The 18,915-nt window shown below is 39.2% G+C and overlaps 1 protein-coding gene across 5 annotated transcripts in view; it reads left to right on the top strand.

The window, feature by feature from the left end:
- BBOX1 (butyrobetaine (gamma), 2-oxoglutarate dioxygenase (gamma-butyrobetaine hydroxylase) 1) overlaps positions 1-18,915 on the top strand; it is a 58,592-nt gene that overhangs the window by 8,067 nt on the left and 31,610 nt on the right. For 3 of the 5 annotated variants that reach the window (XM_015566555.1, XM_006753953.2, XM_006753952.2), the window contains 2 exons: positions 1,565-1,818; positions 2,976-3,090. In XM_015566555.1, coding sequence (XP_015422041.1) covers positions 1,600-1,818; positions 2,976-3,090 — 334 coding nt within the window. In that variant the 5' untranslated portion in view covers positions 1,565-1,599. Of the gene's footprint in view, positions 1-1,561; positions 1,819-2,975; positions 3,091-18,915 lie in introns of all 5 variants that reach the window. The other 2 variants (XM_006753954.2, XM_006753955.2) reach the window with 1 other exon arrangement.

Raw genomic sequence — 18,915 nt, 5'->3', positions numbered from 1 at the left:
CATTATCCAAGCTAATGAAGTATATGTAAAACAATCACATAAAAGCTGTTTTATTTTAATGTTGTGGGAAGTATTTTTTAAGTTCTTTTAATGATGTATCAAGTTTTCCTATCTATAAGTTTAAGAAAGATGGAGAGCTATTTTGTCTTGCTTGTCACTGAACCCTCCACTGACAATTGCTGTGCCTGGTACATAGAAGATGCTTGTTAAGCAGTCACTATGCATGTGTGTGTGCCTCCCCTTCATCCCAAGACAATGAAGCTTTGTTTCTATTGTCACATGTCACCTTCTATTAATAATGACCTAATTATAATACGAAAGAAATTAAGAAGTTCTACTTCTTCAGTATAAATTCTATTTCTTCCATCTAAGTTTAGCTTCCTGGAGAATGACATATGAAGAAAGTGAGATTTAGAACATTGATATAATTTCTGAAGGTCAAATTTATAATCATGATTGGAATCAGAAGCAACACTGTGGTGCTCAGTCCACAGGTCATCAGGTTTGGGTAGCGCTGGGTGCAAAGTAAGCCTGCTCTCTCACTTGACTCCCTTTCCCGCCAATACTGCATCTTCTCAAATCTGGTGGATTTCTTCATGAAAAGAAGCAATGCATTCCCAAGGAGAGCCATGAAAGTACTCATGAAAGGGTTAGAGTAAACTAACCAAAATCTCAAGGTGCGCTCTATTCAAACAGAAAATCTTCAGCGAACAAACCAAACACATTCTTTGCAGAGCCCAGGAACTTTTATATCACTTTGAGAAAATATACTATACAAGTTAAAGAAAATAAATGACAGAATAGAAATAGTACAATGTATTGGATTACAGTACCTCTTCAAGTATAATTTAAAATTGCATTAATAGTCTCCTTATTGGAACAAGCTTACGAATTTTGTGTCACAGAAACATTTTTTTTTTCAAAAGGTATGTGCAGCCCTGGCCTGTGTGGCTCAGTTGGTTGGACATCCTCCCGGGCAACAAAGGGTTGCCAGTTCAATTCCCAGTCAGGGCACATGGGCAGGTTGTGGATTCCATCCCCGGTAGGGGGCATACAGAAGGCAGTCAATAGATGTTGTGCTCTCACAGTGATATTTCTTTCCCTTCCTCTCTCTCCAAAAATCAATAAACTATTCTTTTCTTTAAAGGGCATGTACAATTAGGCATCCATAAAAATAGTACAAGTATGATTGTTGTGCTTTCCATCTATGGAGCATTTTTTCTCTCTTACAAAAATTCCAGAGCTTTTATACAAACAGAACTTAAAGGGGCCCATGCCAGTGGTTCTGAATTTATCATTTAAAATGACTGTGACAAAAACAAGGAATTTTGGATCCTGACTCAGCATGTTTATCTTATTGACTTTTAGTCAATGTGTTTCTATTTACAACATACGAAATACTCTCACCAGGACAAAGGTCCTAGCGCTGCTAAGTCAAACCGCAAACTCTGGCAGATGAGCAAATAGCCGAAGCCAGGGTCTACTCGAATGGTTTACACTCTTAGAGGTTAAGTTCAGACCCAATCTGCCTGAGATGCCTTGTAACACTGATTTGCATTAGCAGGTAGCTGACGAGATCTACCTGCAAGGACCAGAAACATGCACTGCGCCATCCAGAAGGCAGAAGTGCTGGATGGGGCTCATCTGATGCAGATTCTCTGGCAGGATGGCACGGAGTCCTTCTACCCTGCCGTGTGGCTGCGGGACAACTGCCAGTGCCCCAGCTGCTACCTGGATTCTGCGAAAGCACGGAAATTTCTCGTGGAATCTCTTGATGTGAACATTGGTATTAAAGACTTGTCGTTTGACAGAAAAAGGGTAATTACCTCTAAATGACCATTTCTCCCTTCCTTCCCAAGATAAATAAAGGGGTGGATGTCCAATAATGTAAATAATGAATTATTATTGGATCATATATGTCGTCAGGTTTGGGTAGTGCTGGGTGCAAAGTAAGCCTGCTCAGTAATTGAAAGATTCCGTTATTATTCCTACTATTTTTATTACTGTGACTATTGTTCATAAAATCTAGTGTTGCTCATTATTCCTTTAGTGACTGACAGCCTTAAAGACACAAACAAACTATTTCTATAATAAAAATAATGCTCCTGGTACTCAGTTTACTCATCTGTGAACTAGGGGTACTAACAGAATTTGTTCAGAGAGATAATGTGAGGATTCGATGAGATAATATGGGTAAAATGTTTCGCCTAGTGCCTAGCATTATAGTAAGCACTCAAAATTAGTGAGTAGCTGTGCAAGGATTGTTCTAGAATTCCCAAAAGCATAGCTCTCAAAACCACAAACTAGATGTGGCCACCACCCTATGTTTCTCTCTTCCAAATACTAGGATAATTACCAGAGAAGCAAAGGTGACCAACAAGGTCACCCTCCTCACACTCTTGTCTTCATCTCCACTGGAGCACTTTACTCCCAGGGTTCTCTGCATGCTAACTGTGTGACCATAGAAATAGTATTTACTCCTACATCCCCCACCTGAAATAATGTCAATGATAGTAATGCCTTCTCCCTAGAGTTGCATGAGGACTAATGAGTTATGTCTATAGTGCTCATTATACAGTATGAACTCAATGTGGTGTTATTTTGTGCTATTATTATTATCTGCCTGGTCACATCATTACTATTTCTGATACTCTAACTTCAAGTCATGGCAAAAAGTTTGGAAATCATAGGTTTAGAGAATACAGAACAAGAATGTCAGGTCTAGCCATGTTTTATTGCTTGTGTGATATTTAAGAGGCCTCAGAACTCAGATAGATCCCAGTGGCTTTCAGTGATCTTGTTTTTCAAAAGCTTATTCTATGCCTGTGCGTATATAGGCAAAAAAAAAAGGGGGGGGGAGTGGAGATTGATTCCCTGATTATCTTAAATGACATTCAGAAACAGGGCAATAGTGGAGAACTGAGTATACAAAAGCATAATATACATTTGGTGATATTTGCTTTCTGTGTTATAAGGTTCTTATCACATGGCCAAGCGAACACTACAGTGAATTTGAAGCTGATTGGCTGAAGAAGAGATGCTTTTCACAGCAGGCCAGAGAAAAATTCCAAAGAGAATTGTTTTTTCCAGGTAACCTTGTCATGGTCTTCAGTGTCATTTAAAACTCGTATGGGAAGAAATTTGCTCAGAATCAAATTCAAACCCTTGTGCTTTTGTTAAAATGTTATGGTAATTTATGTGGAATGTCTAATGATTTACCAGCACAGGTCATTTGGATAGTGATGAAAAGAAATATAGATCCATTCTAGACATTCTCAAGAGACAGGAAGGAAAGAAACACAGCAAACTTGTATCCTTGTCATATGCTGTGAAACCTGGCACAGCAGACATTCTGAAAGTGTCCGCTGCATAGTGGCAGAGCAAATCAGAGTTGCCCTTCTTAATAATTTGACCCAAGGCCAGAATAACACCAAATCAATAACTCAGGAATTCCTAACCTGGTATCCACAGATAAAATTGTTTATCCATGAACCCCATGCTGTGTTTATATGAGTGTCTGTGTGTGTGTGTTTGTATGCATGTGTGTAAGTGTGCACAGCACATTTGCTTGGGGAAAATTTATATGGGTCTCAAGGGAACCTGCGACCACATAAATATTCAGGAAATCTGCATTAATGAATGCTATGGAGAAAAAAAAGACTTCATTCTTGAACAGAGAGACAAGATAAAATCAATATTAATATTAATATTGGTATTTTTAAAGTATGACTCTTAGGAGATACACAATAATTACAGCTCAAGAGGAGGCACTAGAGAGAAGTGGAAAGTGTTAATAATTCACTCTCTGTGTATTTTGAAGATTTGTATCAAAGATTATGTGGGACAAAGGCAAATTCTAGAAACATGATGATTCTTATGTATTTTCTAGAATCTCAACTTCTACAAACACACTAACAAGGCAAGTTTTCCTGAACTATCTTTTCCACTGTTAACCGGAAATATTGGACCTCTGGTCAACCTCTGCCTCTTTGACCAGGCTCCTTGAATTTTGTAACACCTCTCTGGGAATTCTGGGTCATATCCCAAGATCGAGAGATAGTACCTTACTCCTTTCAATTCTAAAAATCTCAGATGTGTGCAGTAACTCTCCATGCATTTAAATGCTAGACTTACTAGTATAACAGTTTGGTAATGGGTATGGAAATGTTACTAATTAATCAACTTCAACCACACAGCTTGACCTTGTCCTGTGGTTATCAACAGCGTATGACTGTTCCTTCTACTTCAAGCATAGGCTAGTCTTGCAAAGAGCTAGGTCCCTAGCCCTAGCTGGTTTGGTTCAGTAGATAGAGCATTGGTCTGCAGACTGAAGGGTCCTGGGTTTGATTCTGGTCAAGGGCACATGCCTCAGTGGTGGGCTCAATCCCCAGTGGAGTAACCCTAATCAATCTGCTGGAGGCTTTGAACAAGGAAGCCGATCAATGACTCTCTCATCGATGATGTTTCTATCTTTCTCTCCCTCTCCCTTCCTCTCTGAAATCAATAAAAATAAATAAAAGAACTAGGTCCCTCTAGTCCAGCAGTTCTCAACCTGTGGGTCGTGACCCATTTGGGGGTTGAATGACCCTTTCACAGGGGTCGCCTAAATACATCCTGCATATCAGATATTTACATTACGATTCATTACAGTAGCAAAATTACAGTTATGAAGTAACAACGAAAATAATTTTATGGTTGGGGGTCACCACAACATGAGGAACTGTATTAAAGGGTCGCAGTATTAGGAAGGTTGAGAAGCACTGCTCTAGTCCCTTAGCCTCGCCATTCTGACAACTGACACAATTTTGTTCCAGTGCTTTCTGTCTAAACCACCAGGAATCATTTTCCTCTTTCTCAAGCCCAGCCAGCTGGCGGGATCCATATGAGTACCCGGGGAAATATGTTTTTCTTGCCTTCCCCAGTGAGTGCATTGCTAGTTACTTCACAGACTCTCCAGTTACATAACTGAGTAGCAATTGGGTCAAATAGCGGAATCACAAATGTATTATTATTTTCTTTAAATTTCTTCTGGCACTCAAAATACTTTTCTTTAACCCTGCCCTAATTTTGTAATCCTGTTGGATTTTACTTTCATTTCCTTCAGGCTCTTCTTTTAATTATTTCAGGGAATAAAAGCCAACTTCTTATTATTACAGCTTAAGCTTTTAAGCATTATAAAAGGATATGGCCACCCCCCTCCCATTAATATTGCTTGACGAGCACAGTTTATAGCTTACATTTCTCAATGCTATCAGGCAGTAGCAAAATGGAAATGATACTACACTCAGTTAAGTAGTGGAAAAAGCTGGTCACACGGCAATCATGAATAATATAAGGAGAACTGGCTGCTATTTAGACACTGGAAAATATTTTAATGGTTTAAAACAAGATCAGATTTTTAAAATATATTCTCAAGCTGTGCAGTTGGTGGGTTAAAGTAGAAATTAATGGGCCATTTTAGAGAGTATTGCTTTTATGGCTTTTTGCCCGTAGAACTTGACACGTTATTTTACTGTCGTTGCATATTTTCAAACATTTGTACTCCAGAACATGTAAACAGACTCAGTGACATTTGTGAAAGGCCTTTGTTAGGTTTTCGGTCCTCAGTGGCAATTCCTCCTCTGCACTTTCATTAGAGTGAGGAGAGCCTTTTAAAATCTGGCGTCAAGATGCAGACCACTTTCCCTTGATCTTCCCTTGGCACTGGATGTGGAACTCAAAACTGAAGAGACAGATGATAATCTGCCAGAAAAGGCTTTTGTCATGGGACAGGCACAGCTGGGAGGAATACGTGGATAATAATCTTTCCCTCACAATGTCCTCTCCAGTGGCACATAGATTGGGTACCTATTTTGTGCTGGAAGCTCTTTAAGGAAATATCAAGATATATATATATATATACATACATACACACACACATATACACACACATATATATATGGATTCTGTCCTCCAGGATGTATCAAGTCTAGGAGGGTGCACAAACCATGAAAACAAATAAGTAAAATGCATTAAGTCCATGACGGCATGCATAGAAGGTTAATTACAACGTAGAGGAAGGAATCTGAAGAGATGAGGAAAGGGTCCCCAAAGGGAAGTCATGGTTTAGCTGGGTTTTGAAGAATCAGTTTGTCAGGCAAAGATAGAAAGTCAAGAAATTCTCAACAGAGAAAAAGGCCTATGGAAAATCACAGAAGTATAAAATAGCAGAGTAGGTTTAGGAATCTTCAATTAGTTCAATGCTAGTAAAGTTAAAATTATTAGTCCACAGGACAGAAGGAAGGGGCCAAACCATGAAGAGGCGTAAGTGCCCTATTAAGAGTCTCAGTCCTAAACCATTCGGCAAGGGAGTCTCTCAACATAGAGCTCAGGTATATTCTCTCCATTAGTTCTCAGGCTTATGTTATAAAGTCAGAGAAATGAGTTTAAGATCCTGATAAATTTAATAAGAAGATTGCTTTGCTTTTTTTTAGAATGCATTTTACAGTTTCAGAGTTGAATCCTTCTGATTTTGACCAAAGGTATATAATTTCTTAAATGCTTATATGTTTGTGAATGTCTCCTTAGCTTTGTTTTTCTCTTGTTGCATTCCCTTCTCCACTGTACCCCTTTGGTTCTTGATTTGTATTCATTTTATAAAAGACAGTAAAGTGATTGGATCTGTGTTGTAGAAAGGTCCTGGCCTGGTCATCTGTGTTGAATGGACTGGTCTGGGGAGTGACTGGGAGCAGGGTGACCATAGCACAGCCTAGAAATGATCCTGCAAAAGACATGGAGAGCCTAAACCAGGGAAGTAGCAAAGAGGATGGGGGTAGAATCTGTATTCAAGAGAAACATATAACAACCTGTAAGATAGGAAGTCAGTTGTCCTGTTCTTTAATCTCTACCAAAACATTAATTCCAACAGATATAAGCATCCTGTATTTATTGCAATGTTATTCTCAATAACCAATATGTGGAAACAACCGATGTGTCCATTGATATATGAATGAATAAAGATGTCTCACACACACACTAGACTTATTGTTGGGATCACTTTGTAGTATATACAAAGATCAAATTATTAAGCTATATGCCTAAAACTAATATAATGTTATGTACCAACTAAAGTCCTGGTGCATGAAATTTGTGCACTTGGGGGAGGGAGGGTGTCCCTCAGCCCAGCCTGCACCCTCTCCACTCTGGGACTTCTCAGGGGATGTCCAATTCACAATCCGGGACTGCAGGCTCCTAACTTCTCGCCTGCCTGCCTGCCTGATTGCCCCTAACAGCTCCCTTGTCAGCCTGATCACCCCCTAACCCAGGGGTCCTCAAACTTTTTAAACAGGGGGCCAGTTCACTGTCCCTCAGACCATTGGAGGGCCAGATGCATATTACCTCTTTATTATATAGGATTTTACCTCAATTTAAAAAATAATAAATAGGAAAATGTTTAAATTAATAACATCCTGGCCATGTGTTTTTAATTATATATTTTAAAAGCTGATGTATTTAAAAGCTTTTAAAAAGTTTGAGGATATTTTTGAGAACCTAAAGCAAATCTATTTCAAGGAAGAATTATTACAGTCCACTTCCTTTTCATGTGTTTTTTTTTTTTCAGTACACTTACCACATCAAAAATTAAGGAAAATATACCTTTTTTACTATTGGAAAAACAATTTTCTGTAGTTACACTAAAGTAAATCTTTTTATGTTTCTATTTTTTTTTCAAACAGAGTAAAAGTAGAATGAGCTCTGTTCAATGAATGAAAAACTTTATTTTCTCAGAAACTAGGCTTCCTTTTTCTTGCAGACTAGAAGTGGGTTTTATAACATTGGCAGTTGGACTCTAAATTTAGCATTTATACATTTAGAAAATGTAAAAGTGTGGCAATTTCAAGAAGTAAAGTTGGACCACTTTATATGCTGGTTTCATTTTTACCAAACCTGCACATATGTTATATATTTAGCTTGCCATTTTTGCTAGTGCCTACACATCAGGAGAGTCATCAGACACACACACACACACATGCACACACACACACATGACAACTGGTTAAAAAATTGTTACCTCTCACTTCTGACTCTACTTTGCTTTTTCAAAGTGGCAGATCACAGAACTACACAACTTTAGTTTGAGGGCAATAAATATCTCTATCATACTTAAATTTCTTCTTTTTAAGTTTCAGTACCAAATTTTTAAATGTGCATGTGGCAAAAAATAAATAAGTAATAATCAAACAAATTAGCTGATTTTTAGCCTCTGTTCTATTACACACACACACACATGCACACACACACACATGACAACTGGTTAAAAAATTGTTACCTCTCACTTCTGACTCTACTTTGCTTTTTCAAAGTGGCAGATCACAGAACTACACAACTTTAGTTTGAGGGCAATAAATATCTCTATCATACTTAAATTTCTTCTTTTTAAGTTTCAGTACCAAATTTTTAAATGTGCATGTGGCAAAAAATAAATAAGTAATAATCAAACAAATTAGCTGATTTTTAGCCTCTGTTCTATTCAATGAATGCTCTAACATTACTACATTTTTTTCTCAAAATTCTGCATTTTTCTCAGTCTGTAATTGCTATTAAGAGAACAGTGTAGTGTTGAAGTTAAGAATGCTCTGGATCTTAGGTGTTGCTAGGTCTATGATCTTGAGCAAGTTACTTAACCTTTTTATGCCTCCAAATCTTTATCTGCATGATAGAAAAAGAGTCTTCTTATCCTCTAGAGTAGTGCAATGCTGAGTGAAGGACAATGTCATGCTTTACGGATTAACTCAATCTTCGCAAGTTTCCCTTGACGGCGGATGTAAATAACTATAGAGACCAGCTGGTCCTGAGAGGTTGCTTGACCCTCCTGAGCACTGTATTTGTTTACAAAGAAAGAAAAAATGCTGAATCTTATTAGTGAAATTCATTTCTCCTTTTTCCCACTGGCTGTCAAAATTCCATGCATATTGTATGTTTGTCCAGAAAAGACTGATACTCAACATGATATAGGGGGCATATATTGCTTTGGTTTTCTCTTTTGCCCACAATTTAGTTTACTTTTATCATCTCATGTCTGGTTGGAGCTTTTCATCATCTCATGTCTAAAATAATATTAAAATAATATGGCCTCTGTGTTCACACCTGGCTTGCACAACTCTGTAGGGTAAATTTCCTGTTGCCCAACATCTTCTCTCCTTCCTTTTGCTCTGTGTCTCACTGTGGCACAATGAAGTCCAACGTTTTCCCATTATCCCACAATCTGGTGCCACGCCCACAAGCATATGAATTCTTACTCTTATCCAAGTTCTCCTTGTTTCCCAGATAGCCTATTCCATTCTTTCTGTTGGACCAAATTTCACCTGCAGAGTCCAACTCACATCCCAATGAAGCCCTTTAGCAATGATTTGACCTATTATTTATATACATCCCTGAGCTAAACCATAAACTACAAATAAGAAGGTAAGCAATCCTAGGAAATAGACATAATTTCACACTAAAATGCATGGCTGTAATAAAACAATGGAGGTATATACATTTTTTCAAAAAATAAAAAAGGTGACTAGAGAGAAAATGAGAGAGTGTTGTATGTCAAGAATGCTCTTCACCTGTGGAATACCGTGTTATGAAAGGAAATAAGGCTTTGGAGTCAGCAGAGTTGGCTTTGACTCTCTGCTCTGTGAACTTGACTTAGTTTCATAATTGATCTGGGCCTCACCTTTTTCTATGTAAAAGAGGCAGTCTTTTCAGTTTGGGGATGTAAAGAATAAAGGATAAAATGCAACTGCTGGGCTTCACACGGTGCCTGGACACAGACCTCAAAGCCTGTTAGGTCCTTTCCCTCTCCCTTTTTCCTCCAGTTAAGAGAGCCATGAACTTGGAGCAGAGGCATAGTAAAGAGCATTTGGGTGAACAGGAAGAGAGAGAAACAACAGTGGCATGGTAATATCTCATGTTCAACTTTCCCTTACATGAAAATAATCATGTTATATTTTTTATTAAAAACATGAGAATGGCTCAGGAATGAACTATTGCCCTGGGAAGGATTTTGGTCATTCAGACATTGGTTCAAAGTCTGGGCCAAATTTACCTCCCTGGCAGCAGATAGTTTGAAATAAAATTAAGGATAGCAGTGAAAAGTCTGATTAACTATAAACCTAATTTCAATCTGTGAGTTAGAAATGTTTGCTAAACTGGGATGGTCAGCAAACTCGGGAGAAAGTAGCTGTGTTATTTAGTATTAGTTAAAGGGTTTCTATAGATGAAAATACCAGTAATCGACATATATATATTTCAGGTGTAAACTAAATACTTGGATGAAATAAATTTCAGGCCCAAATTAGGCACAATCTCATGACTGTATATACAAGTAGATAATCTCAATAAGGAAGATAAAGGAAAGATAACTAAAGAAAAACAATATGCTCATTCCAGGAGGAAGCAGTCTCCAAACTTTAACTTCAATGGGGCATAATGAGAGTTTCTACCTCAGAATAAAGTGACCCAGCAAAATATATGATGGATAGCCAAAAAGGGGATTTATAAAATAATTTACTTGGAGCAATAAGGAAAAAAAAAAAGAGGAAAGATGATCCTCCACCAATGAGACTCAATGGTGTTAGATAATCCTGCTCCTAACACAGTCTTTTCCATCTCAGTTGAGGGCAACTCCATCTCTCCGGCAGCAGAACCACCCTTGATTCCCCTTTATCCCTTATATTGTACATCCAATATCTCAAGAGAATCTGATCGAATCTTACTGCCTTCACTACAACTCTCTGAACTACCAACATCATTTGCCCCTTTTTCTTCTATCGCTTTTCCTACTCCATTGCCAGTCTTCTTCCTCACATTTTTTAAAGAATTTAGATGTGAAGAGAATATTATCAACTCACATGCCTTGAAGAAACCCTCTTTTTCATCTGCAAGGCAAGGATTAAGTACAAAGACAACTTTCCAGTTCTGATTACCATCAGTGTCATCAGTTTGTTTGTATCCTGGAATTAATGTGTCATTTTATAAATATTTAATATATTCAGAATTTTTTAAAAAGCATTACTTTATGTCAGGCACTGAGCTCAGTATTTTATATTTATTTCTCAATTTAATCCTAGCAACATATTCACAAAGGCCACATTATTATTATAATCATTTTACACATGAGGAAAATGAGGCTGATAGAACTGAAGTAATTAATCCAAAATCAAAGAGACAAGAACTAGCAGAGCCAAGACTTGAATAAAGATCATCTGTTCTATTAAATACCATTCATCCCCCACCTCCCTCTTCTGTGTGGTCACAGCAGTTTGTGTGGGCTCCTCTCGCTGTGCCACTGTAGTTATTGCAATGAATGGTGAATGTTTGTGCATTGACCGTCTTCCCCACTAGACGGTTGGAATCTAGGAAAATATCTAAGATTAGTGACCATTTATTGAGCATCTAGCATTTCTTGTGAATTTATTCAGTAAATATTTATGAGTGTTTAATATGTACCAGGCACTGTCCTAGGTGCTGGGGATGCAGTGGTGCACAAAACAGAGGAAGGCCTTGTCCCTAAATAGCTTACATCTTGGTAGAGAAAGCAATCAATACATTGATAAATATGTCTTATACTACATCACATGGCGATAAGGACACGGGATGCAGGCAGGTTGGTGACTGTGATAGTGGGAGCACATGGAAGGTCTCTTCTGAGTCCTTCTATGTTTTTACTGAAATACAAAGCCAAGTTGTCAGCTGAGCATGAGTAGGAGAAGGAAGTATGGGAGATTTGATGACAGAGAACATGAGAAACTGTCAGCGAGAAGACTGTAAGACTTCACTAGAGATTAGTGGGTGTGCAATAAGATCAGTCATCATAGTGTGTTTTCCTCCAGACGGTCTGGTTCAAGTGCATAGTTAATACTATGGTGAGCTTTTCATAAACATCATCTCATTTAACTTTAACAGCAACCCTGCAGGTTGTTTTCATTGCATAACTTCCAGATGAAGAAGTTGAACTGAGAGAATATATCACTTTCTGAGGGTCATGTAGATGGGAAGTATCAGAATTCACATTTGAATCCAGATCTGTTACCTTCAAACCTTGAGTTAATAACTTTGGCACAATGTCCCTATCAAATTGGACCAATATCTTCATCTCTGGGTGTGCCTCATACATCCTCAATGAACTAGCTTTGGAAACAACTTCCACTTCATCTGCTAAATGCCCTTTTTACATCGTGTGTTCTCCCTCAGTGACTTTGAGTTCCTCCAACAAGCTAAGAGATTCCCCATCTCCCTTCTGCCCCTCCCACCAGGACACTCATCTCCTTGCCCCCTTGACCTAGGCATGACTGGCTTCTCTCACTGCTCAGGATTTGGCTTAAATAGCATCCTTCCAGCTAGTCTTTTCGTAACTGCCATTTATAAATAGGTCCCCATCTATCTCCCAATGAGTATCAATATTCCCTGTTACCCCCCAGCACTTGCTACAATGTTTACTTTTATGTGAGCTTATATGCTCACAGGGGAAGCAATTACATCTATTTCTATTCACTCATGAAATCTCTTTTGCCTCACAAGGCTTTCAATAAACATGGGTTGAATAAGTGAAAGATCACTTCTGCATAATGTGACAAGCACTATAACTGTGGTGTGTATCGGGCTGGGGGACCAGAGAAGACAGCCACCTCACCCACCCTTGCAGATCCTGAAGGAGGCACAGTAGAGGCTGTCAGTGCCCACCCATAGCCCCCAGCACTCTTTCTACACTTGCCAGCAGCTTCGTGCTGCTTGGTTGCCTCTTGGCTGGAAGGTTTCTCTGCCTGAGAGCACAATTGGCCAGGACACACAGAAGGCCAGAAAGACCAGGAGAGAGGGGATTCCCTGCCCCAGGGTGGGACAACTCTGAAGTGTATTCTACAGTGTTGCCATAAGGTACAGCAGTGCCAAGCCCTGTGGCCAAAAGCAGTAGCCTGTTCAGTAATACACCTTCTACTTCCTAATAGTGCCCCCAGGATACCTCTTTAATCAATTGATTGCCTTCACATCCTCATCTCAGGGTCAGAAGATCTCAATCAAAGTGAGGACATGTGACCAGAATCTTGAAAGACATGTTGAGTTCACTAGACAAGAAGTAAAAACACATTCAAAGAGGGCTGGATCTCCTTAGCGCAGAGAGAAGAATCAAAGCCCAATTTCCACGCAGCTGTCTTAGGGGTCAGATTTTTGTTTTAACTGGACCCCTATGAGGCATTTGTAGGAAAAATACAGTTAAGAGATTAGCTGTTTCAGAGCCAACAGCACAGTTAGGCGCAGGTCTGATCGGAAGGTCCTAAACTCTTGAAATAACACGTTGCAACTCGGCATGTCGCGCTCAGGAGTCTGTAGCTGAAGCGCTTCTTTGTGCCTTTTCCTTTTCTGAAATAGAACTTAGGATCCAGGAATGTGATTCATAACCCCAAGAAGGAAACCTTGTACAAATAATTTCTTGAAAGCCAGCCTGTAGCCTGTTCGTAAACTTTATGATGTGTGAAGCACATGTTCAAGGAAGTCTTTATTAGCGGGCCCATAAGTTAAATTAGACGGGGTGGTTCATGCCTTAAATACTCCGTCATTTTCCATACTGTTTATGTATCCAGACCCAGGTGGGAAATTTCAATTAGCTTTCAGTGTATCTGCCTGACAAATGATTTACTCTAGTCAAAGGGGTTTTCTTTTGGGCCCCCAGGAATCATGTTTTACAGTTGGGGGAGACTGAAAAAGATGCTTCTAAATTACATTTCAATATTAAGGTTTCTGTGGATTTCATAAAATGTAGTTTATCTTTCATGCATTTCATAAAAATGTAATTTATCTCTCATGGAAATTTGAGTGGCTTACATTTGAAATGTGATGATAGATTTGGGGACTGGTGAGTCACAGTGCTGTCTCTGAAAGTCACCCTTAGCTTTACCAAGTGTATGAGCGGCTCACACTAGGACGCGGGTTCCACACAGGGCTGTGGCCCTCGGTCACTGGTTTCTGCGAAGCTCCTGCCAGGGTACACCAAAATGAGAGCTATAGCTGGAACACGGTAAATTTTGCAGAACTTAAAAATCTTTGTAACCTCACTCTGAAAGTGAAATCTTACCAGCCTGAATTATGTATAGTCCACACCATGCTTCTATGGGACTGATAACCTTGCTTTATACCCAGTATCTTTGTGTGAAATTGGTTAACTTTACACATGCAGAGTATAACCTTGATTGAAAGAATCTAACTCCTTCTGCAGTTTTAAAACAGAGGGTATTGTGTGTGTGTGTGTGTGTGTGTGTGCACTTGTGTGTTGGCGAGCGTGCTGTGTGTGCGTGTTATTCTATCATGGGAGAGTGACTCACGTAGAAACAAATTCACTGAAACATGCTATAAATGTATACAGATGTGTTCAGTGTGTGCCCAAAGCAGATGCTTCTGGAATCCCCCAAAGTAGTCAAAATACAAACTCAAAGTTTTAAAAACATTTACATCTAGTGAAATTGTTTTTCCAATCTCTCTTTATTCTATTTCCTGGCCACAGTCACCAAAGCTCTCTGGAAAGTGATATTGGCCTCAAGTAAAACCAAACTGACATGGATCCCTGAATTATAATGGCATGAGGTAGAGGAGCCGGCTGATTTTGAAGCCTCGATTCATTTCACAACAGGTGAAAAGCAGTGCTGTTGTAGAGTTGTGCAATGGAGCCTACTCATCATGTTTTCTTCTGCATTTAAAATCCTGACGAGGAGCCAAGCTTTATCTTTAAACACCCAGGCTAGAGCAAGTTCAGACACAGTGTTCCTTATTGTAAATTGCTCTGCTTTCTTGTTTATCTAGTAGAATTCCTTCATCAGGGACAGGAAAAGCTGTGGACCTTCAGACATAGAACATAAAAATACATGGGATGACAGTATTTCAGGGCATCCAATGTTTATTTTATGTGTAGTTGTTAAAATTATAGACTTTGGAATCAGTCACCTAGATTTGACTAACTCTGCAAATCATTAGCTACAGGACTTGGATCTCTCTTCCCTTCTCTGTAACATGAAAATACTGAAAGCATCTCTCATGTATATTTATTGTGGACATTAAAGGAAATAATATATAGGAAGCACCTTGCAATATTCCTGATACCTAGAAAGTACTCAGCAATTATTAGCTATACTTATTGTTATTATTATTTATTATTACTATAATCAGAGGCCCAGTGCATGAAATTCATGCAATCGGGGAGGGGGGGTCCCTCAGCCTGGCCTGTACCCTCTCACAATGTGGGAGCCCTCGGGGGATGGGCAGGGGCTCCTGCCACTGCCTCTGCGCTCACCAGCCATGAGCCTGGCTTCTGGCTGAGTGGTGCTCCCCCATGGGAGCGCACTGATCACCAGGGGACAGCTCCTGCATTGAGTGTCTGTCCCCAGGTGGTCAGTGCAAGTCATTGAGACCAGTGGTTCCCCCATTCAGTCAATTTGCATATTAGCCTTTTATTATATAGGATTATTATTAGTCTACTATGTGCCAGGCACTGTGCTAGGTTCCTTGTACAATCTCACTGCATTGTTAATAAAAGGCCTGCAAGGTAAATGTAACGATGGCCATTTTATAAATTATGAGACAGAGGTTCAGAGAAGAGACCAAGAAACTAGCTGCTAAGAGGCAAAATAATAATATTTAAAACCAGGCCTCTTTGCCTCCATGCACTTTACTCATCTACTAACTGGTCACGTGTAACTACTTAAGTTTAAGTTTAAATTAGTTAATATTAAATTTTTAAAAATGAGTTCTTCAGTTCCACTTGCCATATGTCAAGTCTCAATAGCCATAGGTTGTTGCTAATAGCCACAGTACTGGACAGTACAACAGAATATTTCCGAATTTTCTCAGAAGTTCTGCTTGACAATACTGCATCTGGAGCATACCAACTCTCCACACTGGTTTGTTGTCACCAGGACATAATATTTTCTTCTAAACATTACAATGAAGGTTCATTAGTAAATTAGTTAACAGTTTGTAATAACGATAACACAGTTGCTGTATGACCATGTAGAAAACTAATCTATCTGTCTACCCAGCAATGAACAACCTGTCATCAGTCAGATCATCACAGTGTCCAAGAACTAAGAGGATCCTCGGTTGTGGTTTAAACAATCTTGTTGGTCAATAATGAGAACTAATGATGACGGGGAATCCTAAAGCCATGGGAAGGTGCCAGCTGAGTCCCTAACATCACACCTGCCTCTAATACTCTATGGGCCTGTGCTTTTCATTTAGGGCCAATAAGCTTAAAGCGGTTTGAAATGTTTTTCAAGTTTCTGGATATGGTTGATTTAGGGTAAGCTTTGGAAAGAAGAGACGGTGATTTGTTATTTATGTCTTTAACACTGACGTTTTGCCCAGGAAATGTTTCTCCTAACTGGAAGCCAAATGACTTTTCTAGTGAGGCAGCCAATAAGCATTATTTATGACATGTATCACCTTCTCTCTGCAGACTTTCTTGATTGGTATCAGATATTACAATCTGAAGACTTTAAACAAAAAGAGCAAGTGGGAAGGCAAAGCAAACAACCACATAATTGAACATTCACAACAAAGCCAAGTAGAATGCTTCTTTGAGAAGAGGCTCCTTCGTATGAAACCAGGCCTGTTTGATTTTAGAAGAAATAGTAGAGCCATGGGGAACAGACTTGTGGAACTTCATGCATGCAAAAGAATAGCTGGCCTCCAAGAAGGAGCATGAGATAAGGGGTCAGAAGATCTGATGCCTTCACGGTATCTTGAACATATTTCAACTATAGAAGGGGTGCGGAATGACCCGCCCACAAGCTGTATAAGGCCTGCAAAATCATTTGGTCTGGCCCTGCCAAGGTATTAGGAGGAGTTAATCAAATGTTTGACCAGATATAGCAAGCTAATTTTTAAGGTGATAATTTTGTATGGCCTGTGAATGATGTCATAAACATCCAATGGCTCTTGGCAGAAAAAAAAAAAAACATTCCCCACCCCTGAATTGTAGCCTCTATCATATTGTGTTTTCATTGTCAGTTCCAAGGTCTACTTCTCCCATAGACTATGAGCTCTTTAAAACCCACCACCTATCCCAGTGCCTTGACATAGTAAAATACTAGGTTTATTGAAAAGATAAACCAACAAATAATTGTTGAGTCACTAATATAATCAAGGAATACCAAGAACTTGTATGTTAAACCAACTCTCTTCCCCCACCTACCCACCCACACCACCCCCCGCAAAAAAAAAAAAGTATGACCATGACTCCAAAGCCTTCACATGTAGTTGTCTGTTATTACTTTAGCCGACTTGCTTTGGCATAATACAAAATGGTCCATGTGCTGAGCTCCTTCCCTTTGCCAAAGTGATTTGATTAACATTATACCCAAGATTGCCTCAAGTGTAAGAAGCACTTGATAAGCAATGCTTTAAAAAGAAAAAGGAGCAGGTAAGGCTATCGTCCTTTCAGTCCCAAAGAGAAAGAGGAGTTAAAAGGAGAAATTATAAAAGGAGAAGTTAGGAATCAATGGCTGGATATAAACTCAACTACTGGAGAAGATACATTAAGTTACTTTGGCTTATGGAATGTATGAGATACTAAGTAATATTAACACCAAATGTATTAATTCAGCAACCTGGAAGAACTAATTTATAGTTTTTAATTTAGGCCCCAGAAGTTCTGCCTCATTATACAAGCTGTTATGCATAATAACTCAGAAACTTTGGCAATATATGCATGCAGAGTCTGATTGGGTCTTCCCACAGGCACACACCTACTCACCTGTGAATGTCCTTATGCCACTAGCTGGTAGAAGAGCAGGAAGTGGCTCCTTGCACCTGCCTGCATCTTTTCATTATCTGACTCCTAAGAAATCCCTGTTTCTGCAGAAATAGCTATGTTGGCATCGAAGGAATGATTTCTAGTCAACAAATACTACCAGGGAACATTGACCCATTCCTCATTCTTAAATGGGAAGGGGGGTGTTAAGGTTGTTTTCTGTAACATGGCGTATAGTCCCCAGTTAGAAAAGTGAGGCATTGCTTAGATATTGAGATCATAATTTCTCATTCTGTCACTTGTTAAGAAGGTTTGCCTTCCTAAGGTAAATTCATTCCTGAAAAAAAAAAAAAAATCAAATGGATTGGCTCGAGTTAAGTCTTTCCTGAATGCAGTTGTAATGTCTGAGTTATTTCCCCTGAAAAAATTCCATGTCCTCTGTGGTCCACCTCTTTTGGGAGATCCTGGTTTGCAATCAAATTGTTTTTTATATTTGTTTTTCTTCCTGTTGTTTTTTTTTTCCAAGTAAACATTTTATGAGCATTTAAGATAAAGAACCAAAGAGCTAAGGCATGCATTTGATTTTATCTCCTTTGGCTTTGTCACCAAGGTGTCTATGCACCCGAGGACCACACCTTTCAACTTCTCTTCCCACTTCCAGCTATTGCTGACGCCAAAGGACAATGCAACCCCAGAGAAATCATCTTATCAAACAAAATAAGAAAGAAGGAACTGTACCTACCACGAGAAACAGTCCCCACACTCTCAAGATTAGGCATATGATGTTCTAGGCCACCATTCCAATTTTATCATCTATTTGGAGTTGAGCAATAGGAGTTGGCTGTTAAAACACACAGTGTTCAAGGTTATTTTTAAGCAATTTCCAGACAGAGAAGCCTAAGGGTGTAACATCAAAAGTCATCCATGAGCTAAAGTACATTCTCTCAACAAATGTGGTGTGCTGAAACCGGTTTGGCTCAGTGGATAGAGCCTCGGCCTGCGGACTGAAAGGTCCCAGGTTCGATTCCGGTCAAAGGCATGTACCTGGGTTGCGGGCACATCCCCAGTGGGGAGCGTGCAGGAGGCAGCTGATCGATGTTTTTCTCTCATCGATGTTTCTAACTCTCTATCTCTCTCCTTTCCTCTCTGTAAAA

This window comes from Myotis davidii, unplaced genomic scaffold (genome assembly GCF_000327345.1).
Source record: "Myotis davidii unplaced genomic scaffold, ASM32734v1 scaffold330, whole genome shotgun sequence".
Lineage (NCBI taxonomy): Eukaryota > Metazoa > Chordata > Mammalia > Chiroptera > Vespertilionidae > Myotis > Myotis davidii.
This window is presented reverse-complemented; position numbering and strand designations above follow the sequence as displayed.